The sequence below is a fragment of the Sus scrofa genome, chromosome 3 (genome assembly GCF_000003025.6).
Source record: "Sus scrofa isolate TJ Tabasco breed Duroc chromosome 3, Sscrofa11.1, whole genome shotgun sequence".
Classification (NCBI taxonomy): domain Eukaryota; kingdom Metazoa; phylum Chordata; class Mammalia; order Artiodactyla; family Suidae; genus Sus; species Sus scrofa.
In genome coordinates, this window is record NC_010445.4 from 39,584,418 (window position 1) to 39,604,486 (window position 20,069).

At 60.6% G+C, this 20,069-nt stretch overlaps 1 protein-coding gene and 1 long non-coding RNA gene across 3 annotated transcripts; one reads left to right on the plus strand and one right to left on the minus strand.

The window, feature by feature from the left end:
- On the plus strand, positions 31-7,465 carry LOC110259944. The gene is made up of 3 exons (XR_002342441.1): positions 31-117; positions 6,284-6,618; positions 6,745-7,465. It is a non-coding gene; the product is annotated as an uncharacterized LOC110259944 (long non-coding RNA).
- On the minus strand, positions 1,180-18,671 carry CCNF (cyclin F). Of its 2 annotated transcripts, none has more exons than XM_003124740.6 (17): positions 18,562-18,671; positions 17,345-17,499; positions 15,912-16,018; positions 15,006-15,073; positions 13,707-13,900; positions 13,277-13,330; positions 12,562-12,666; positions 12,167-12,244; positions 10,204-10,355; positions 8,061-8,225; positions 5,984-6,107; positions 5,590-5,770; positions 5,302-5,389; positions 4,365-4,464; positions 4,157-4,284; positions 3,539-3,708; positions 1,180-3,047 (listed from the first exon to the last, which is right to left on the minus strand). In XM_003124740.6, the coding sequence occupies exons 1-17, from the start codon at positions 18,575-18,577 to the stop codon at positions 2,566-2,568; spliced, it is 2,367 nt and encodes a 788-aa protein (XP_003124788.3). In that variant the 5' UTR covers positions 18,578-18,671; the 3' UTR covers positions 1,180-2,565. The 2 variants fall into 2 exon arrangements, with proteins under 2 accessions (XP_003124788.3, XP_013843298.1); XM_013987844.2 differs by having other exon boundaries at positions 6,032-6,107; positions 18,562-18,658.

Consider the following 20,069-nt stretch of genomic DNA (forward strand, 5'->3'; position numbering starts at 1 on the left):
CGGCCGGGATGCCCAATCGTGAGCCCAGAGCTCAGGACCCGCGCCCCCCGCCCCTACAGAGGCCCGAGCGATGACTCTGGCTCCGAGCCTGGCACCCGGGATGCGGAGCGAGCTCGGGTGAGGACCTTGAGTGATGCGCAGGCCTCTGGGTTGGCTAACTGGGTAGATGGTTGCACCTGTGTTCGCGCAATTTTTTGGCTTCGTCTTTGTATTGGAGGCGCATTAAAGCAGGGTCTTGCTGCCTTGCTGACCCCTGGCCGCTTGGCACAGGGAAAGGCACAAAGGTCGTTCAATAGGTATTTACTGCAGTCACTGGAGGTGAGGATGTGTGTTGAGCGCAGGGACAAGGGAGGAGGGAGTGTCCACTTTTGGACATGCTGGCCAGGTGATGACATCCAGGGGAGGCAACGGTAGGTACCTGGGCGGAAGATGAAGCCCAGGAGCCAAAAACGTGGCCCATGGGGCAAGGGGCCTGAGCAAGATGGTCCAAGGTGGGGCAGGTGTGTATGGACAAGGACAGGGGAGGGGGAGCTGGAGCCCAGAGAGGTGAAGAGACAGCAGAGCCTGCCGTCACAGAGGCAGTGTCTGTGGCACCAGGGAGCAGGCCTTTAGAGACTCAGAAGACATCTGGGGAGGGGGATTGTGGGGACAGATGCTGGCTGGGAGGAGTGATGCAGTCAGCAGGTCCAGTGTAATTGGAGGTAACAAGAAAAAAAGATGAATGCCAACTTCACAGGGACCAAGAAACCTCAGGGGATGGCAGGAGGGCTGACACACCTGGGGATGCTGTTTAAAGGTGAAGGTGTCAGTTCCACAGGTCTGATATGGGCCGCAGCATAGAGCACAGAGACACGAAAGAGGGGAGTCGAGGGAGCCAGGCAGCCCTGGGACTGCCCTTAGGGCGGGCCCCTCCATCACAGGGCCCACGCTGAGGGATAACCCTTCCCATTGGGAGGGGTTTGCTGACAGCACCCCCTCCTAACAGGAGCTCCTCTGTGAGGTGGTGGGAGGAGAGAGGGCTTCAGCCAGCAGTGAGGAGACCACAGGGAGACCCCAGCCCACACTCAGGTGGTCTTAAGTTCCCACTGGAGTCGTTTCTTCCCCAAGTGCAGGCCGGGAGAAAACAGGGAACTTCTGAATTTTGGGAAGAGAACAAGGCAGTTCAGACAGGCACATCACTCGACTGCCTCTATCCCCGTCACATTTAATCCTCACAACACCCCTGTGAGGTAGGTACTATTGCCCCATCTTACAGATGAGGAAAACGGAGGCTTGCACATGTTGAGGGGCACACAGTCCACAGGGAGGTCTGCAATCCCAATGCTGGGGTTCCCTTCCTCCACCACACCCAGCCCAATCCTCTTACAGTAGCGAAAAGACAGCTCCCACCTCGGCACACACACAAGCACGCAGAGAAGCCTTGCTGAGTCAGCACCTCCCTGTCCCTGTAATTTTAGTTTAAGAGCATTTGGGGGACACTCCTGGACAAGCGGTTCTCACAAATCCAGAGGAAAGAAAAGCTACCAGCAGGATGAGGGTGTCAGTGGTCAACCCAACCGGGAAGAAAGGTCGAGTTTAGTCTCAGTCGGTTCCTGAGTCTCTGCTGTCAGTATTCTCAGGAGCCCACAGCAGAGCCGCCCTGGCCCAGCTCTGCAGCCTCTTGGTCACCTCAGGTGCTGCGAATGGCAATTTTTTCCTGGTTAACCTCTCTGGGAAAATTCGTTTTGCATAAAGAACGCCAGGATAACGCTGAGGGATACGAATCAAATTTTCTTTTAGTTGAACCTAAACAATGTAGAGAACTTTTAAAAATTTAAAACCTTCTATTTTTAATTTTTCTCTTAGAGAAATGAAGGATGAAAATAAAGAAAGGGAAGAAAACAGCCCAGAAATTCAGTGCAGAGGGATGTTCTTACAGACACCATTAGCGTGGACAGACCATGGCAGGAGGAGGGCAGATTTCCAAGATGAGCTGAGAATGTGGGAGGGAGGGAGCCTGTGACCAAGACATCCAGGCCCAGAGCTCCCACACCGGAAAACTCACCACCCAGGGAGGACAGGAACAAGCAGGTGCCCAGGGCAGGCAGGCGCGGGCGTGGGCACGGGGGGCGGGGTGCGCTCAGAGCAGTTGGCTCTCCTGAACCCAAAGCTGACCCATGTGGGAAGGGGGACAGCTGTGCTAGGACACCTGGGTCCCACATGTTCCTGTCGTGACAGCTGTGGGCTCTCGGCATGCGTGGGGCTCAGGGGGGCTGGAAGATCAGGACATGGGCTGAAGCCTTCCAGAGAAAGCAGGACAGACACAGGGTGGCACAGAGACAAGCTTCACACATGAGGGCATGGCTGCTTCGAGGCTAAACTTTGCCAAGAGAAGGGTGTGAGTTTCTGTTGTGATGGAGACATCCTGAGGGCTGGCAATGGACTGACTGCCCTGGAGAAACACCCTTATGGCCCCTGGTTCTCTTTCTGGCTCCCTGTGTGACCACCACCAGGGGGTCTCTGGGGATCCGTCTCCAGGGCCCCCTCCCTCAGCAAACATTCACTGCAGCAAACGCTCCGACACACTCACAGCTTCAAAAAGCCCAAGTTCATGTCCTCCTCCTCCTCACTGTGGGGGGACAGGTTTTTCCTCTTCCCCTGGTGCTGGGGAACACCGCTCTCCGGGGGGCTTGGGGGGCGGCACTGTAAACATGACTTCCTGGAGGGATGGGGGCAGGACCTCGTGTTCAAGTCGCGGCCCAGGGACAGCGCTGAGGTAGGCTGCGGAGGGGCCCCCGAGCCATCCGGGGAGTTCGTGGGACTCGCGCTGCTGACGGAGGAGTACCCCGAGGTCGTGCCGTCCTTGCCCGGCCCCCGCCTGCTGCAGGGGGGGAGCGCGGGGCCCGGGGCCCGCGGCGTGTGCGTCTGCGTGCCTGGCACCGCGGCGTGCGCGTCCCAGCGCCCCCTGTCCTCTGGGCAGGCCTCCTCGTCGCTGGACTCCTGGCAGCAGTGCTGTTCTGGGTTCAGGCAGACCACAGTGACATCCAGGACACCGCTGGGAGCCGTCACTGGAGGAGGTGTCGGGGGAGAGGTCAGGCCACAGCCCAAGCATTGGGGTGGCCCCTGCCCGGTCGGGACCTGAACCTTGCTGGACAGTCACCTTGCCTCTGGGTGGGAAACTGAGGGTGAAGCGTCTCCTTTAAGCTTGGGGTGATACCCGGTGTGATGCGGGGGCCGGTAGGGACGGACCACACTCTCGCCCGTCTGACAGTGCACTGAATCCCGAGGGGACCCGAAAGTAAGCGACCGGAAAACCAGCAGAAACTGCCTCGAACTGGGCCGCCTGGGAGCACCTCTCACACAGCGAACTGCCCTCCCGGTGCCCTGGGGAGGCCCCGCCGTCGCCGCAGCCCCAGCAGGCCAGGCACAGGGGGGAGCCCGCATCCGCTCCTCCCAGTGGCTGTGTCCCAGGGCCCTGCTCTCTCACGTCTCCCCGAGCCCTTGCGCAGACCGCCCTCCTGCCCGCTGTCCCCGTGGGGAACATGGCCCCGGCGCTCACCGTCGCCCTCCTTCTCGCCCTCACTCTCCTGGTCGCCCTCGTAGCCGGAGCAGTGGTCCAGGCTCCAGTCCAGGAAACTGCCCAGCAGCGCCTCCTCCTGGCTGGACAGCTCGGCGGTGGGCGTGGTGACGAAGCTGCCCCTGTCCTCCTGGAGGCTATTCTCCCGCTTCCTGCGAGAAGTGAGGGCCGGAAGCCTGGTCACAGGGGCCCGGGCTGGGAGGCCAAGGCTGATTCTTGGCCCTGCCCGCCCTGCTCGTGTGCTGTGAGCTCCCGTGGACTTGGTAGGGTTAGCAGAGGGGGGTGATGTGGAAGGGGAGCCTCTCCCAGGCAGGGCACACGGCTGGGACAAGAGATGGGAGAGGCGGGGGCGGGGGCGGGGACGTGCGGAGGCCCCAGATTAGAATGTGGCTGGAGCTCTGGGCAGGATGCCACCTGGGGGAGCAGAGCGGCCAAGACCAGGGCCAGAGCGTGAGGGGCTCAACCTGGGCCCAGGACCTCTTCCCCTCCAAGGTGGCCAGGCTAGAGCGGGGGGCCACGGCCGAGGTCTGGGTGGACCCCCAGCGCCCGCTGGCACGGACCCGCCCTCTCCCCGCTGCCAGCTCCGAGGGGCCCACTCACCGCTTGGTTCTCCTTCCAGAAGGAGAGCTGAGGAAGGCGGGAAGCTCCCCGGTGCTGAGGAAGGACGCGGGCTCTGGGCTCTCCTGCTTCACGCCCAGAGCTGCACACAGCTGCCCGTAGCTCAGCACCTGAGTGGGAGCAGGGTCAGGGAGCGCGAGGCCCCAGGGAAGGCCCGTCCCCACCCAGCGCCCAGGTGCCGCCAGCCCACCTCCTCCTGGCTGATCTCCTCGTAGCGCTTGTCCTCGAATCGCTGCTTCACGGCCGTAAGAGAGACCTGCCTGTAGTCCTTGGGGGCGTCGTTGTGGAAGCTGCAGACAGAGGAACCCGTGAGGGACAGCAGGCGGGGGACACTGCCACTCCGCCCCAGGAGGCCCTTGAGTTTAGCCTCTGCTGACTCAAGCGAGAGTGGACAAGACACATCCAAAAACAGCCCAGGGAGTTCCCATCGTGGCACAGCGGAAATGAAGCTGACTAGCATCCATGAGGACACAGGTTTGATCCCTGGCCTCGCTCAGTGGGTTAAGGATCCAGCATTGCCGTGAGCTGTGGTGTAGGTCACAGATGCGGCTCGGATCTGGTGTTGCTGTGGCTGTGGTGTAGGCAGTGGCTACAGCTCTGATCAGACCCCTAGCCTGGGAACCTCCATATGCTGAGGGTGTAGCCCTAAAAAACAAAAAACAAAACAAAACCAGCCCAGCGATGGGAGTGAAGCCAGCACTGCTTCACTCTGGGACATGAACTTCCCAGCGGCGTCCCCCCAGCAGCCGGGAGGTGGGAAGCTGCCAGTTCCATCAGCACGGATGAGTGAGCACAGCAGCCGGTAGCAGAGTGGACATGGCCACGCGGGTGACAGGCCAGCTGCAAAAGGCCGCATTTTGTCTGAGGCGGGAGGGAAGGGCCAGCGTGTGCTCGGTGGGCTGCTCTCTGCGCCAAAATAACCTCCGGTCCACAGGGCCATGGGGGAGGTAGGTCTGGGCCTTGCACATCAGCGTTAATGACGTGCAACGTGCGGAATGAGTAGAGCAGCCAGGGTTCCTGAACTGCCACCGCGGGACAGGTTGAGAGGCCAGGGAAGGTCTGCACCCGGACGGCCGTCACCTGAGAGCGGCCCCTGTGCTGGGGGGGCGACTCACTTCCCTACTCACCACTTCTGATGGAGGCTTAAGACACAGGGTATGAGGTCTTCACAGGAGAACCCAGTGAGGTCCCGTAACCGCGTGGTCCAGGGCTGTGCTGGGGACGAAAGCATGGGGGGGGTGCTGCCGGAGGCCCGCTTATGCCCCATGGCCCTGCCGGCTGTCACAGGGTTCCCAGGACTTGTATGCAGGACTTCTCCCTCCACCTTCTAGAATTGGAGCACCGTCTCCCGACTGCCCCCATCCCCCAGACCTCTGGCCCAGCCCAGGCTCTGGCCGCAAGGACCGGCTCCTTACTCTGCCCATGCGTCAGCCTCGCCAGGAGCAGGGCAGCTGTGGCCAGGAGGGCCGGGGCGTAGGCAGCCAGGCTGGTGTGCAGCAGGGAGAGCTCGCAGAGGAAGCTGCAAAGGTGCTGGGTTCTCGGTGCCATGGGGACCAGCGTCAGCAGGACATCCTTGTAATCGACCACGGTGGGGACCTGGCCGGAATGGAGGGGCGGACATGGGGCCTCAGCACGCCGAGGGCCCCCACCCACCCAGCGGGGAGGCTGTGCTGCGAAGCACCCCCGGCGTGGCCAGCAGAGCGTCAGGCTGGCCCCGCGCACACCACCCCCACCCCGCCCCGTGCTGCCCCCTGCCCCGCCCCGGGACCCCGACTTGGATGCAGGAGGGAAGCGCAGGCGGCCTCTTACCCGGATCCTCCCCTCCAGGGCCGAGACGACCTCTCCCATCATCCTCACCAAGTCCTCGTACTTGTAGGTGTTGTCCGTGAGCCACACGGCCTCGCGGATGGTCAGGATCTCTCTGCTGATGAACCTGCAGGGTCGAGAAGGGGTCTGAGCGCGGAGCCCACCCCTCCCTGTGGGGCGGTCACTTTGGGCTTGAGCGACTGGGGGGGCCACTGAGGGGACCTCCAAAGGCCGCAGGAACCGCGGGGCTCGCAGGCGTTTCTGTGAAACGCACCCACGAGTGATGTGACCGTCCGTCCTCAGGGACCTGAGGGGTGAGGGCTGGCCCTGCCTTGCGCCGGCTCCTGTGGCGAGAGCATCAGCCGCTTCAAGCCAGAGGGCAGGGGAGCCGGGAGAAGCAGAGCCCGAGGCGGTCTGAAGGTCAGTAGGCAGCACGGGCCCGGCCACCGGGATGTGACTGGCTCAGGCAGGTGGTCACCCTGTTCTCTCCTCTGCAGCAGTGCCAACTGTCAGGGAACACGGCGGCCCAGCGAGGGCGGACCGGGCCAAGCCCTCGGCTGCTGTCACGGGGACTCTGCAGCTCCCACGGTTGCGACTGGCTTAGCCAAGAGAGAGGACAGGAGCCGGAGTATCTGCAGGTGCTGAGGGGGGCGGGCGGGCGCCCTGCACTCGGAGCAGCGGCAGGGGTGCTCTGGGTGTGGATGGATGTGGGGGCACGTTAGCCTCCTAAGAGCCTTTTTAAGCAGTTCTCATCTCACTGCCAGCCCGTCTGGTCCGGTGCCTCGGCCCCTGACTGCAAGGACAGGAGCACGCCGTGTGGATGCAAGGAGGCTGAGGACCCATCTGTTCAGCCCCTCTGGCGATAAGCCCTGGAACCCTGGGTTCCCAGAGCACCGCAGGAGGCACTGGACAGCGTGTGGCAATCTGCTCACTGACCCTGAGCCCGCGTTCCCTCTGCCTGCGGACACACGGCCATCCAGAGGCCACATTTTCCAGTTCCCGTTGTGGCCACATGGCTGAGCTCGCTGCAGAGGTGGTCGTGACAGGTAGCAGGGAGCGAGACAGGAACCGGGGCTCCTTCATGACCTCAAGAAACACAAGGAGTGTCCCAGCGACCCAGGCCTCTGGGTCACTGGGTGAGACACACCCAGCTCCTCAGTTTCTACCACCGTGTGCGGTGAGTCTGCTCCTCACCCCCCGAGCCTCACAGATCACGGTGTGGTCGGGAAAGCCCTGTGCAGGGGAGATGCAGGTGAGGTCTGGTTTAGGAAAACAAGAAAATGCAAAATGCACAGTGGGCCCTGCCATCCACATGGCTTCCAAAGGCAAAACTGAGGGAAGGTATTTAGTTAAAGGAAGGTAGAGTTTTTTGTTTTGGTTTTGGTCTTTTGTCTTTTTAAGGCTGCACCTGCGGCATATGGAGGTTCCCAGGCTAGGGGTCGAATTGGAGCTACGGCCGCCAGCCTACACCACAGCCACAGCCACGCCAGATCTAAGCCACGTCTGCAACCTACACCACAGCTCATGGCAACGCGGGATCCTTAACCCACTAAGCAAAGCCAGGAATCGAACCCAAGTCCTCATGGATGCTAGTTGGGTTTGTTAACCACTGAGCTGCGACAGGAACTCCAAAGGAAGATAGAGTTAGGTCAAACTTAGGATGTCTGGTTTGAAAAGTCCGAGCTGCCACAGGTACAGGCTGTCTCTGGAGGAGGGTGCATCCTGCCCATATGGTTGGAGGGGGCCTATGGGGAGCCGAGAGTGGGGGGACATGAGGCCCACTAAATGCAGGTCTCTGGATAGAGCCGAGAACTTGACCAGCAAGGGCAGCCGGCTGTGAGCCTCCCTCAGGGCTGTGCTGCTCTCAGGGGTCAGAAGCAGGATCCAGCCTGAGCCTGCCCAGGGGGGCTGTGTTCTGGGTCCTGAGATGAGCTGCTGCCCAGACACCCAGGGTCAGCCCTGCGCCCCGTGGGGAGGACCACCCACCGTGGGCAGCCCTTCGTTAACGAGGTGCTGAAAAGCCCAGCCTGTCAATGGGGCGGGGCCAGCACGCTGGGTACCGTCTGCGGGGGCTTCTCACCGGGTACAGATGACCATGCAGGCGATGCCCAGCAGCTGGAGCCGGTACCGGGGCACCAGCCGCCGCCGCAGGTAGCGGTCCACGCACTCCACGGTCAGGTGAAGGCACAGGCTCGAGAAGTCCTTCATAGTGGCCACCTCGACGAGCCAGTCGATCAGAATGTACCTGCGGGAAGCGCACTGGCCCTGAGAGCCCGGGCCTGCACTCGCGCCCGCCACCGCCCAGCCCGCCCGGCCCAGCCGCCCCCAGGGGAGCAGGCCCTTCTGGCGTCCTGGGTTTACCCAGGCACCTGTCCTCAGGGGCTTGTCCCTGGGAGGCAGGGGGGCTGCACACGTGTGCCCCGACTCTCCCACACCAGGGCCCAGGCACTGGAGGAGCCCTGGACGGGGGCAAAGCGGGTCCACTCTAGAGCTGGGGCCAGGTCGCAGGACAGGAGAAGCGTCAGCTGACGTTTGCCGCCCTCCCACAAAGCCCTCTTCTCCCCGAGGAGCAGCTCACCCGGGAGCGTATCACAGCCCCTGCAGTGGAGCAAAGAGCCCGGAAAGCAGCTGAAGCAGGACGCGCTGAGAACAGGTGCTGGAGTTCCCAGTCTCCCAGCAACCCTGCCAGAGGACCCGGGCCCACAGAGACAACAGGCACAGGGTCCCTCCTTGCCAGGGCAAAAAGCTGGCCCAGCAACACAGAGGTCGCATGGCACAGCGCGGGCAATGGCATGGATGCCTGACCACGGCCAACATTTTTTTGAGCAAAGGAGATGGAGAGAAGAGAAGCGAGAGAGGGGGACGGTGACAGCGAGGGATTCTGCACAGACAGGAGGGCCAGGGCGGCGTCAGCCCTAACAAAAGCAGAGGGAAGGAGGAGCACCCGCCGGGGCTGAGCGGGCGAGGGGAGGGCATGGGAGGGGAGGAAGGCGGTGGAAAGAAGGGGAGAGGCGGGAGGAGGGCAGCACCAGGTCAGGCACTGGAGGTTTTCACTGGCCACTGCTGGGGACGGTGGAAGCTGCCCTGCACAGACACACCTGACAACCGCAGCGACCTGACTTCTAAACACAGTGCAACTGAACTGTACCCTTTAAAATGGTTAAACCGGAGTTCCTGTCATGGCTCAGTGGTTAACAAATCCAACTAAGAACCATGAGGTTGCAGGTTCTATCCCTGGCCTTGCTCAGTGGGGTAAGGATCCGGCGTTGCCGTGAGCTGTGGTGTGGGTCACAGACGCGGCTCAGATCTGGCATTGCTGTGGCGTGTAGGCCATCAGCTGTAGCTCCAATGTGACCCCTCACCTGGGAACCTCCATATGCTGCGGGTGTGGCCCTAAAAAAAAAAAAAGCAAAAAAGATGAGGAGGCCATCAGTACAGTTTCTTGCATCCCAGATTCTGCATTTCTACAATGCATCAGTTTTGACTGGGGTTCCAGACACGGGAGGACATGCTGGCACTCATTCTGGACTGAGAGAACACAAAGTGCCATAAGCACGTTCCTTCCAAGAGAAAGGGAACAGCAGGGAGGGCCCAGGGCGGCAGTGCCATCAGTGCAGGTACAGGACCCAAGGGCATTTAACGTGGGAGCAAAGGCCGCCGCGCACCCTGCTGTGTGGAAGAGCTCGAGCCTCTGCAGGGGAGGGAGCGTGCCACGTGCTGGGCACTGCCTGCAGCGGTCCAGCCAGAGCTGCCCGTTAAGAATCGAAAAGGCATTTGACAGCTCTGGCGTCAACGTCAAGACGTATTCACATTTTGTTTTACTCTCCCACATGTTCTGCGGCTGAGTGTTATTCCAAACCTCGGAGGAAAACAGCTGCAGGAAGACGGCGATTGTCGGGGGTCCGGAGGCTGCAGGCACGTGGCAGCTGCCCCCCACCCCTCCCCACCCAGACGCGGATGCTCAGAAAGGAAAGGTGATTTGGGGGCATCGTTTTAGAAAGATATTTAAAGTGGCTTAAAACACTCTGAGGCTTAAAAAGGGAACCGGTGAGAGCAGACCTGTCTGCGGGAGGAAACCGGCATTGCTGGTCTTAGACAACTTGCAGCGCGCCCAAGTCCCAGAGGGGCTGGGGACGCGGGGGCCCGGCCAGAGGCGCCGCTGAACCCACGGACGAGCCCTCCTCCCGCCTGGCTGGGGCGCCGCCTGCCCGGCAGAGGCTCACCTCATGGTGTCGTTGAGTCCCTTCTGCACGGAGAAGACCCTCTGCTTGCTGACGGCGCGGGAGGCCTGGAACAGCTGGCTCACAATCTCGCTGGAGGCTTTCGCCTCAAGTCCCAGCTGGTTTCCATTCGCACAGGCTTTGGCTAAAGAGAGCTGCAGAGGGAGCAGGAAGCAGGGGGCTTCTGAGGGTCCTCTTCCCAAAGGCAAGGATTCCGCCGGGAAACACACTGGCCCACCTGTACCTTCTCAGCCTTCAGGACCCAGGAGGGCTAAGATCTTAAATTCTTTTGGGAAGAATCTGGCACGTGACAGAACACTGAGAATCTGGCACGTGACAGAACAACAGCTGTACGGTGGGCTGTCAGGCCCTTCCTGCCTGGCCCAGCGCCTCGGTCCATGCCAGGCTCCGGCAGCATGTTCTAGAAACGAAGCTTGTTTCTGCTCGCCCCCACCCCACCCCCAACTAGTCCAAGTAGCTGCTCCAGGGGAGGCCCCCTAACACAGTGGCTGAGAACTGGCTGGTGGCTTGAATGACCTGGCTCGAGGAGCCTGCTGGTTTGTCATCTCGAGGGTCACCTCTGTGCAGCTTCATGCACCTTCCGCTCACACGGACAACCCACAGGCGCCACGCGTGCCCAGCGCTTGCTGGGAGGCCTGGGCTGGTCCGCATGCCCACTACCAGGAACCCGCGCATCTCCTCCCTGCTGGCAGAGACCGCTCTTGCGAAGAACGTGTGTGGCCAGAAGTGCTGCTGTCCCCTCAGAAGCAGGGCGTGTATACAATCTGCTCGTGTGGACAGCCCTGGCCCCTTTATCTGTGCGCCCTTTCAACGCGCAGTGAGCTCAAACCTGCCCTGTGTTTTCACTGCTTGTCTTATTTCTTGCTTTTTTTTTTTTTTTCCCCTTTCCTTTCTGACTATGGCCACAGCATGTGGGACTGGACCTGTGCCACAGCGTGATCCGGCCTCTGCAGGGCCAACACCGGATCCTGAACCCTCTGTGCCACAAAAGCACTCCTCTTTCCTGCATATACCCAGGCCCCGTGAACCTCTCTGGGGCTGTGCTAATCTTACTGATTAGCTTCAGCTTGAACCAGAATCACACTGTCTGTTGTAGTTCTGATAAACCTGCTGAGGGCCTTTTTGTCTTTTTTTTTTTCTTTTCTTTTCAGGGCCACCCCTGCAGCATATGGAAGTTCTGGGCTAGGGGTTGAATCCAAGCTGCAGCTGCTGGCCTGTGCCACAGCCACGGCAATGCTGGATCCTTAACCCACTGAGCGAGGCCAGGGATTGAACCCACATCCTCATGGATACTAGTTGGGTTCTTAACCTGCTGAGCCACAAGGGGAAGTTCCCAAGCGCCTTTTAGGACATAAACATGACAGCGTCTGGGATGGTGGGCTGGGCCCTGCCCCTTTGTGATCTTTTTCCCTGGCTTTTGAGGGCAGATGATTCTCAACCACCCAGCTCGTTGCTGGGGTGACAGAAAGAGCTTCCCCATTTGGCTGAGGGGGTTTTCTCTGATTTGTCTCGAGATAATGACTTCTTTCCAGCTACACAGGGAGAACAGCAGGTACAAATCCCTGATGCCCTGGCTTCAACACTGGACCCCCCAGTGCGTAGGCCAGGTAAGAGGCCAGCATTCCACACGGCCACTGCTAGGAGCCTCAAGCTCTGCTGCCAAGATGCTTTACCCACAGGCCACCTTTAGGGAGGGGTGTAAATTGGGACAGCGAGGTAGTCCGCAGCCCCTGGACATGAAGCGGCCGGCTGGCTCAGGTGCACTGGCGGAGGTGGAGACAGCACCCCTGGCTCTCCTCCCTACTCACCCCAGGGCCCCATTCCCTTCGGCTCAGGTCCAGGCCCTGGGCCGCTCTCCCTGCCTCCTGGGTGGGAGCCCGGCACTCTTGCCCCCCCTGGGCCCCTCGGGAGGAAGAATAAGGACAAAGGCCGGCTCTCGGCTCACCTGTGCTTCCCAGCAGCCTTTGGCAGCGAAGTCCCTGAGTTTCCGGAAGTTGTGGAGGCATCGCCCAGGATCCGACATCTGTCAACAGGAGAAAGTCACCATATCTTCATGCAGTCGTATCTCTGCAGAAACTCAGAACCCACTCTTGGGGTTCTCAACTGCTCCCCCTCCCCGCTGCCTCCGGAGGGTCCCCAGCAGGGCCTTCTTCCCAGCCCTTTATCCCCCAGGTGGCGGTGGTTGTCTTTGGGGCAGTGCTGAGAGCGGCCCAATGACCAGCAGCTCCTGGGGCCCCAGGAGGGACCCCCGCACTGACAGAACCCCGTCCAAGGGCTAATCTGGAGGCTGTGCCTCTGGCCAACACCAGTCACCCTCTCCCCAGACCTGGGCCCACTCACATCCATCCTTCTGTCACTTTCCCAGAGGAGGTACGAGCTGGTCAAACACCCCTGATGGGCAGACTCTTCAAACAGGTCCCGGGCCTGGTTCTGTTTCTCTTCATCCTGGAATAAGCACCTCTAAGTGACCCCACATACTGCCCTCACCTGCAGTAAAATGAGTTGCCTGCCCTGGAGTAGCAACAACTTCTCTGAGGATGCTCGACTTGGCGACCCGTGTGCCTGGAGCTCGGCCCTGGGTCCCGCCGCCTAGAGCTGGAGTTCAGCCCTCCTCCCCAGACTGCGACAGGGGCGCTTCTCAAGGCCCCTCCAGCTCCTTGCTTGCTCACCGTCCCCCGCTGCTCTCAGAGCACCTGTCACCAGAAGCCACCACCAGGCCAGGCTGCAGAGGTGGGGTTCCGTAATCACAAGGCTCGCTAAGCTTTCTCAAGGGCTGAGAGGTCCGTGTGAGGGGTGGGGGACCCACCAACAGCAGAGCGTGAAACAAACAGGCCTGGGGTCCTGCACGGCTCAGCCCCACAGGCAGAGCTCAGGCCCACAGCCAGAGCTTGCCTTGGCCCTGAACCCTGGAGGCCCCTTCTGCCGCCTCTCACATGCTCCCTGGTCCTCAGTACTTGCGAGCGGCACAGGAGCACAGGGCCGTCGCGCTCTGCGTGCTCGCCCAGCCAGGACGCCAAACGACACAGGCCCCAGTGGGATGGACGACCAGACTCACCTCGAAGAGGCTCAGGACTCTCCCGAGGCAGTGCAGTATAGACGCCCTGTGAGCCTGAAAGGAGACGGGAGTGTGAGGTCGGCGGAGACAACTTCCAGAGGGCTGCCCTCCGCCTGTGGATCCTTGGGCTCCCCGCCCAGCCCCTCCGCACAGATGGCCGCTCCCTGATCCCAGGCTTTGGCCCACTGCTGCCCGGAGCCCCAGTCCCGCCTTTCCAGCAGTCAGTCCAGCTGCAGACCAGCCCATCACCCAATGCCCCCGACCCTGGCTGGGAGGCCTTCCCCCGCTGCTGTGGTTTCCAGATGCTCCCACATCCGTGCTCGTTTCTGCGCCTCCACGGCCCTCGGTCTCCGACATGACCTGGGCACCAGCCTCTCCCCTCAGGTCTTCTCACCTCCTGGGACCCGGGACCCCGTGCCCCCCGACTCACTTTCTGCAGCTGGCACTCCGCCCTGAGGCTCTCGTGCACCACGGCCTTGCAGCAGCTTCCGGACACCGACCAAGGCGGGCGGATGAAGAGCCAGATGAAGGGCGCGCCACCCGCGTTCAGTCGCTCGGCAAGACTGAAGAAGCGGGAGGCCTTCAGGCCGTTCACTTCCGCTCGGGCCTCATCAGACACAGACACTGCAGACACAACAGAACAGCCCGGATGTCTCGGGAGGAGGGGAGGGTCCAGAGCCTTAAGCCGCTGCCACGCCGCTGGCGTTCTGGGACAGAGGAGCCGGCGCGAGAGCGCCTTGCTTCTCCTGTGCGCTGGGCGTGAAGTGCCCCGGCTGGGCCCCCCAGTGGCCTGGATCCTGGGGTCCAGGAGGGGCCATGGAGGTGCCCCAGCCCCACCCTCCCTCCTGTGGGAGCTGCTGCCCAGCCCTCTGCTCTTTTTGGGGAAATGAGCATATTCCAGAATTCGTGGTGATGGCTGCACAATGCTGTGAACATTCCAGCAACCACTGGCCTGCACCCTCTAGACGGGCGGGGCGGATAGTATGCGGGTCCAGCTGCCGGGGTGGCGGGGGAGCGGCCGAGGACCGCTGCGCTCCTGAGCCTGGAGCAGGACTGCTCATCGCCTCCAGGCACGACCGTCCTGTCAGCCAGCTGCGCGCAGGGCGGTCTCTCAGCGAGACGCCAGGTCTTTGCAGAAGCAGAAAAGTGGCAGCTAACCCCAAGTCTTTATGCATTTTGGGAGCTGGGACAGGACGAGCTGCAGACTTGTTCCTTAGGGTGCGAAGCAAACAGGCAGGACTCGGGCGAGAGGGCTGCACAAGGTTCTTTTAAGGAGTGCCTGCCCCTTGGGGGGTGAAGACCTGGGCACCAGGCTGGCTTCGACCTGCTTGGACTTGCTTCCTGCGTGGGGCCTTGGCCACCAGGGTTACTGACACCCGACCACTGCCCCAAGTTCCACAGAGGAGCTGCGGCCAAGGAGAGAAGCCAGGGTCCAGGCCTGGTGAGCAGAGGGCAGGCAGCCAGGAAAGGCTGGCTTGGCTGGACAGTCCCCATTCTGAGTCTCTGCTCAGAGTCCCTCTTTGTCAATCGAAATGAAGGTTTTGTTAAAATAAACCTAACCCTAACACCACACAAGATCAAAGTTCACCAGGGGGTCCCTGAGCGGGGCACCTCTGGGCACCAGCTGCGGCAGAGAGACCCAGCAGCAACAGCAACTGAAGCGCTGACCCGGCAGGGCTGGTGCTCATTCTAAAACACCCCGCCCGCCCCGCCGGCCCCCGGGACTCACAGCCTTCGTTATAGAGGTAGGCGATGCCCAGCTTCACAGCAGCTTCGAAATTCCCCTTTTCGGCAGCCCTAGACCATGAAGAACATAAGACATTGCGTGATTTTGTTCCGCCACAGCCCCTCAAACGACAATACCTGTTTTCTAGCAGAAAGCTCTGGTGTGGAGGTAAACATCCATGACCCGAGCCTCGCCACCCCCAGAGGCGCCCTGAGAACATGCTTAAGGGAAAGAAGACGGGCACGGGCGGCCACGTGGTGTATGATGACACTCATACGGAAATGCCCAGAACAGGACACTACAGAGACCGAAAGCAGACCAGTGGGTGCCCAGAGCCTGGGGTGTTATAAGGAAAACGGGGAGCGGCTGCTACAGGGCATGGGCTTCATCTGGGGGTAATGAGAGCGTCCTAACATTACTGTTGAGGACAGCACAACTCGGTGACTGTATCAAAGCCGCTGGCTCGTGCCCTTGGGTAAACTGAGTGGCTGGTGGACCACGTCTGAGGCAGCGTCCCGTGGGCCCCAACTCCAGCCGGCGGGGTGGGATCAGCCAGGGAGTATAATGCCAGGGGAGTCAAACCACACGGTTCTGATCAGGAGATGGCTGAGTAACGTCTCCACACGCAGATGACCTGCATCTGAGTCACGTGGGCTGGGTCACAGCCGGAGTGAGCTCTCCGGAAGCGGCCCTGTGACTAAGGAGAGTCAGGCCTGTGCCGGGGGAGAGGATGACCGGTGACTGGGCTGGCAGTCGTGTGACCCGACGGCCGAGGTCCCCAGCCCTCAGCCCCTCCCGGGGGATGGACGGGGCGGGGGCAACACCACGTGGACCATCGGCCTGGGAACGATTCCATTCCTGGGCGGCCCAGAGAGGGCGAAAGCCACCCTGTTCTCGGGGTGCAGGTACCTTTCAAAGAGCCTCAGGTTCCTTGGAGACGGCCACAGCTCCTGGAAACTGGCACACGCCCACACGCTGGCATGGCTGTCCACCAGGTCCTTCAGGTGGGAGTGCACCTGAAGAAGAGCAGAAGTGTGTGTGGGGGGGTGGAGGATTATCGGGGGAGCCTCCCAGAGGCCCCGTTCCTCGAAGGAAGGGTGTAGACAGATACAAGGTCTCCTGTCTCTCCCCACCCTAGCAGTAAAGGCCCCCAGCCTCTGAGTATCAAAGTCATGAACAGTGGCTTTGACTAGAGAGAAGCGCCCAGAAACAAGTTTCTCATTGGCTCTAGAGGTGGGAACAGGGGTCCTGGAAGGAGGACTAAGCACCCAGGCTGAGAAAGGGATGACAGCTCTGCAAGGCCAGATGCCTGCAAGGATCAGGGAACCAAGTGCCAAGGGGAGCAGGTATGGCAGAAACCTGCTGGGAGCGCCTCTGCGTGGGGTCTTGCTCGTGGGAGCACAGCTGATGCCTGGAGGTCACTGGGGGCGCCGCTGACCTCCAGACACACGACAGCAGCCTCAGGTGGGACCTGGAGCCTCTGCCACGGGCCATTGTAGCAAGCGCCAGGCCGGGGGCCCTGAGCCCAGATGAGCATTCTAAGTGCCAAACCTTCCCCCCTGCCATGGGAAATGTAGCGCCCATGGTGAACACAGTGGAGGCAGCTATGGGAGTCAGAGAAGCAGCTCCTTGTTGGTGTCCCCCTACTAATTTGCTGTACGCCTTTGCTTAAGACATTCTAAGTGAGGCTGCAGTTCCAGTACCTGCAAAAGAACTCCCAGAGTCCCTTTCCGTGCTGAATGTTACACAGGATCTGCTTTCAAGACGATACTGTTTTCTTTTTATTTATTTTATTATTATTTTTTTTGTCTTTTTGCCTTTTCTAGGGCCGATTCCCGAGGCATATAGAAGTTCCCAGGCTAGGGGTTTAATTGGAGCTGTAGCCACCGGCCTGCACCACAGCCACTGCAACGTGGGATCCAAGCCTTGTCTGCGACCTACACCACAGCTCACGGCAATGTCGGATCCCTAACCCACTGAGCAAGGCCAGGGATCGGACCCACAACCTCATGGTTCCTTGTTGGATTCGTTAACCACTGTACCAGGACGGGAACTCCTGTTTTCTTTTTAGTACTATTTTATTTATTACAGGAATGCCAGTTTTACTGCCTTAACAGAGTACTTCTCTGTTAAAACAAACCCTGCAATGAGCAGCCTCAGACCCTGTCCTACGTGTTAGCTTTCAGCAATCAGAAACAACCTCGAGCATCTACCACCAATATCAGCACTGTTTCCTCTGCCCTCACGTGCAGCCCAAGTTTTGTTCTGACATTTAAGACACAAAGGCTTCACGGTATAATCAGCAGTGCCAGGGCTCCCACCATTTTCCTCTGACAACTTACAGCTCGCACGGCGAGGATGTCACCGACGGAGAGCCATTTCAGGATGTGAAAGAGCACGTCTTCAGGGAGACTCAAGATGGACAGATTTCGGGGTCTCCTCCTTATTCTTCGCTTTGCAGGATAGCAGAAACACTTGGCACACCTGCAGTGGATCACTTAAGAAAAACAATCCGATGGTCTAAGTGATGTGTTGGATAGGAGTTGTGCTGATGTGAAAAGTGACATCAGAATGTGATTCAACAGTTACTGTCCTCTGCCCCAGGAAAGGAACCAGCCATATTTACCGTCCCAAACAGAGACTAAGAAACCGAGAGCAGCAGTGTTACAGAAGACCACCATCATTCATTCAAACATTCCATAAACCTCTGGTGAGTAGTAACCCGGTAACTGGGCTTTGGGGTAACTTCTGATCCAGAGCCCATAGGACAACCAGGAAGAGGAAAAGGATGACCCGGCATTTCACTCAGGAAAGACCCCACCCCTGCTATCTCTTTGCTTCTATTGCACACATGACAAAGTGCATAATTTTAATAGGATCCGCGGGCCTGAACAGTCTGGTTTCCAAACTAGGAGGGTCTGCCCTGCAGAGAAGCTAAGGGTGGACTTGAAGACCAGGCCAGTCCAGCTCCGCGGATTTCAGAGCTGCCCAGCCAGTCTCAGAGCCTGATGTCCCCGCAGCGGGTCCTTGCAACTTCATCTCCAGCAACTCCCTCACTCTAAGCAGACGACCTAGAAGCTCTCAGGGAGGAGGAGCCCATCACCTACGAGTCCCGTCCGTCCCGTCCCGTCCCGTCCGTCCCGCCGGGAGGCGGCTGCTCGCCCACCTGCACCACTCCCTCCACAGGACTTCCTCCTGCCCGTTCCCCTCGCTCCTAAACTGGGTCTTCAAGCCATCAGCAATTAACGGGCTGCGAACGCCAAACGAAGACGCAGGGCGTCCAACCCCCAGATTTTGCCATTTTTTTTCATTCCCTTGCTCTAGGACAGCCAAGGTAATCACCACTGAAACTTTAGCGGTGATTACAGCCCTCGACAGGTGGCAGGCCCCGCGCGCGGCTTTCACGCGGAGCAGGGCGCCGCTGGGCATTTAAACCGCGCGCCGGGCGGGTGCCGTCTGGACGACGCGCACCCCGGACCGAAGGGCTCGGGCCGGACCTGCTCAGTCTCGAGGCCGCACCGCCGCCGCCCGCGCCCCGCGCCCGGCGCCCCGCGCTCACCCCCTCCGCTCCCCATAGCCGTCGCTGCCGTCGCCTTCGCCGCTGTCGCCGCCGCCGCCGCCGTCGCCGCCCGCGGGCCCAGTGCGCACCGCCCCACGCAGGCGCAAACCCGCCCCGCCGCCCGCCCGAGTTTTCAAACGCGCCCGGCACTCCCATTGGCCGGCCCGGGGGGGTGGTGCGCGCCACAGCTCCGCCAGGCCCCGCCCCTACCCCGCCCCCACGGCCCCAGGCGCCCGCGATTGGCCGTACCAGGACGCGAATTCGAACGCTGACTGTTGATTGGCGGAGTGTGCGCGGCCGCCCCGCCTCCCTGGCCCGGGCTGGGGTCCCCGAGGAGCTCGCTCTCGACCCTGTGAGCCCTGTCTGTTCTGGGATTGGACCTTGCTGCTGACTTGTTGGCAGAGGTCCGAGCGACCCGAGCCCACGGCGCACCGTGGGTTGTCAGTGAAAGTCTGAGCGGACCCGACGCGCCGCAGAGCCCGGGGTCTCGCGGAGGGCGCCGCACGGCGCAGCTGGGACCCGGACCTGGTTTCTGCTTGTGAGAACTCGGGCGACCCCACCCGCAGGCAGCACCTCACGGAGGCTGCTCCTGACCTTTCCGGCCCGCGCCCGAAAGCCGCACACCCTGCTTCCCACCGTTGCTTCAGGCGAAGAGACCCTGTTTCGGTGGCCCAGCCACGGCTGGCGTAGATCGTGATGCAGAAAGTGTAATTCAAAGACCTGGGGCTCGAAATCTTCATTGACTCAAGCCAGCACGTTTGCCTCTTTCTTCCCTTGAAGTGTGGCTCACCCTGGACCCCTCCTCCATCCCAGGGGAGCGCTCACCTTCTCGCTCGGACTAGATACACTGACCCCTGTCAGTCCCCAGTGTCTCCTGGAGTCACCTGGGAGACCTTCCTAAAACAGACGTGCACGCTTACAGTGCCTTGCTGGCTGCCGCAGCCACAGCTGAGCTGTCCGTTCACTCAGGTATTAGGCAGTGTCCACCCACCCAGTCTTTCAGGAACCAGCTCACATCCCACCTCTTTCATGAGACATTCTGACCAGGAAAGAAATGCAGTCTCCTGGGAGCAGTGTTTGAAAGTGGCTCTTCCTAGAAAAGCTGGGGAATCCGGGTCAATGCTCTCATCCCCTCTTCGCCACAGCCCTGTCCCTCCACCCCTTAGGCTCATGGAACCCCTTCAGGGTAGTTGGTCTGTGCTCAGCAGCTGGGCACACACAGAGGAGCCTCCGTGTTGTCAAGGCTCCATGCCAGTCTGGAGCAGGAGATGGAGATGTCTGCCGTGATCACAAGTGAGATATGAGGCCCTGGGAGCTGGGGGTGGAAGGGGCAGGGGCGGTGTAAGACCAGCTGGTAGAGCAGAGCAAACTTGGGGCCTGCTCCCCAGAGGCCAGAGGACAGGAAACTCCACAGGACCCCTGAGGTTTTTAGCTGTCTCTGTTGCCACTGGTTACTGTTTCCCAGTTTGGTACTTTGTGTCCCACCGTACCCTCTTACTTTGTTACTG

Bases quoted from the DNA above. Each gene is read 5' to 3' on its own strand.
- CCNF (XM_003124740.6), bottom strand. The intron at 12,245-12,561 runs GTGAGTGGGCCC...TCCTGTTGACAG, and splicing joins AAAGTGACAGAAGGATGGAT to ATGTCGGATCCTGGGCGATG. The intron at 3,709-4,156 runs GTGAGTGGGCCC...CACTTCTCGCAG, and splicing joins TCTGGAAGGAGAACCAAGCG to GAAGCGGGAGAATAGCCTCC.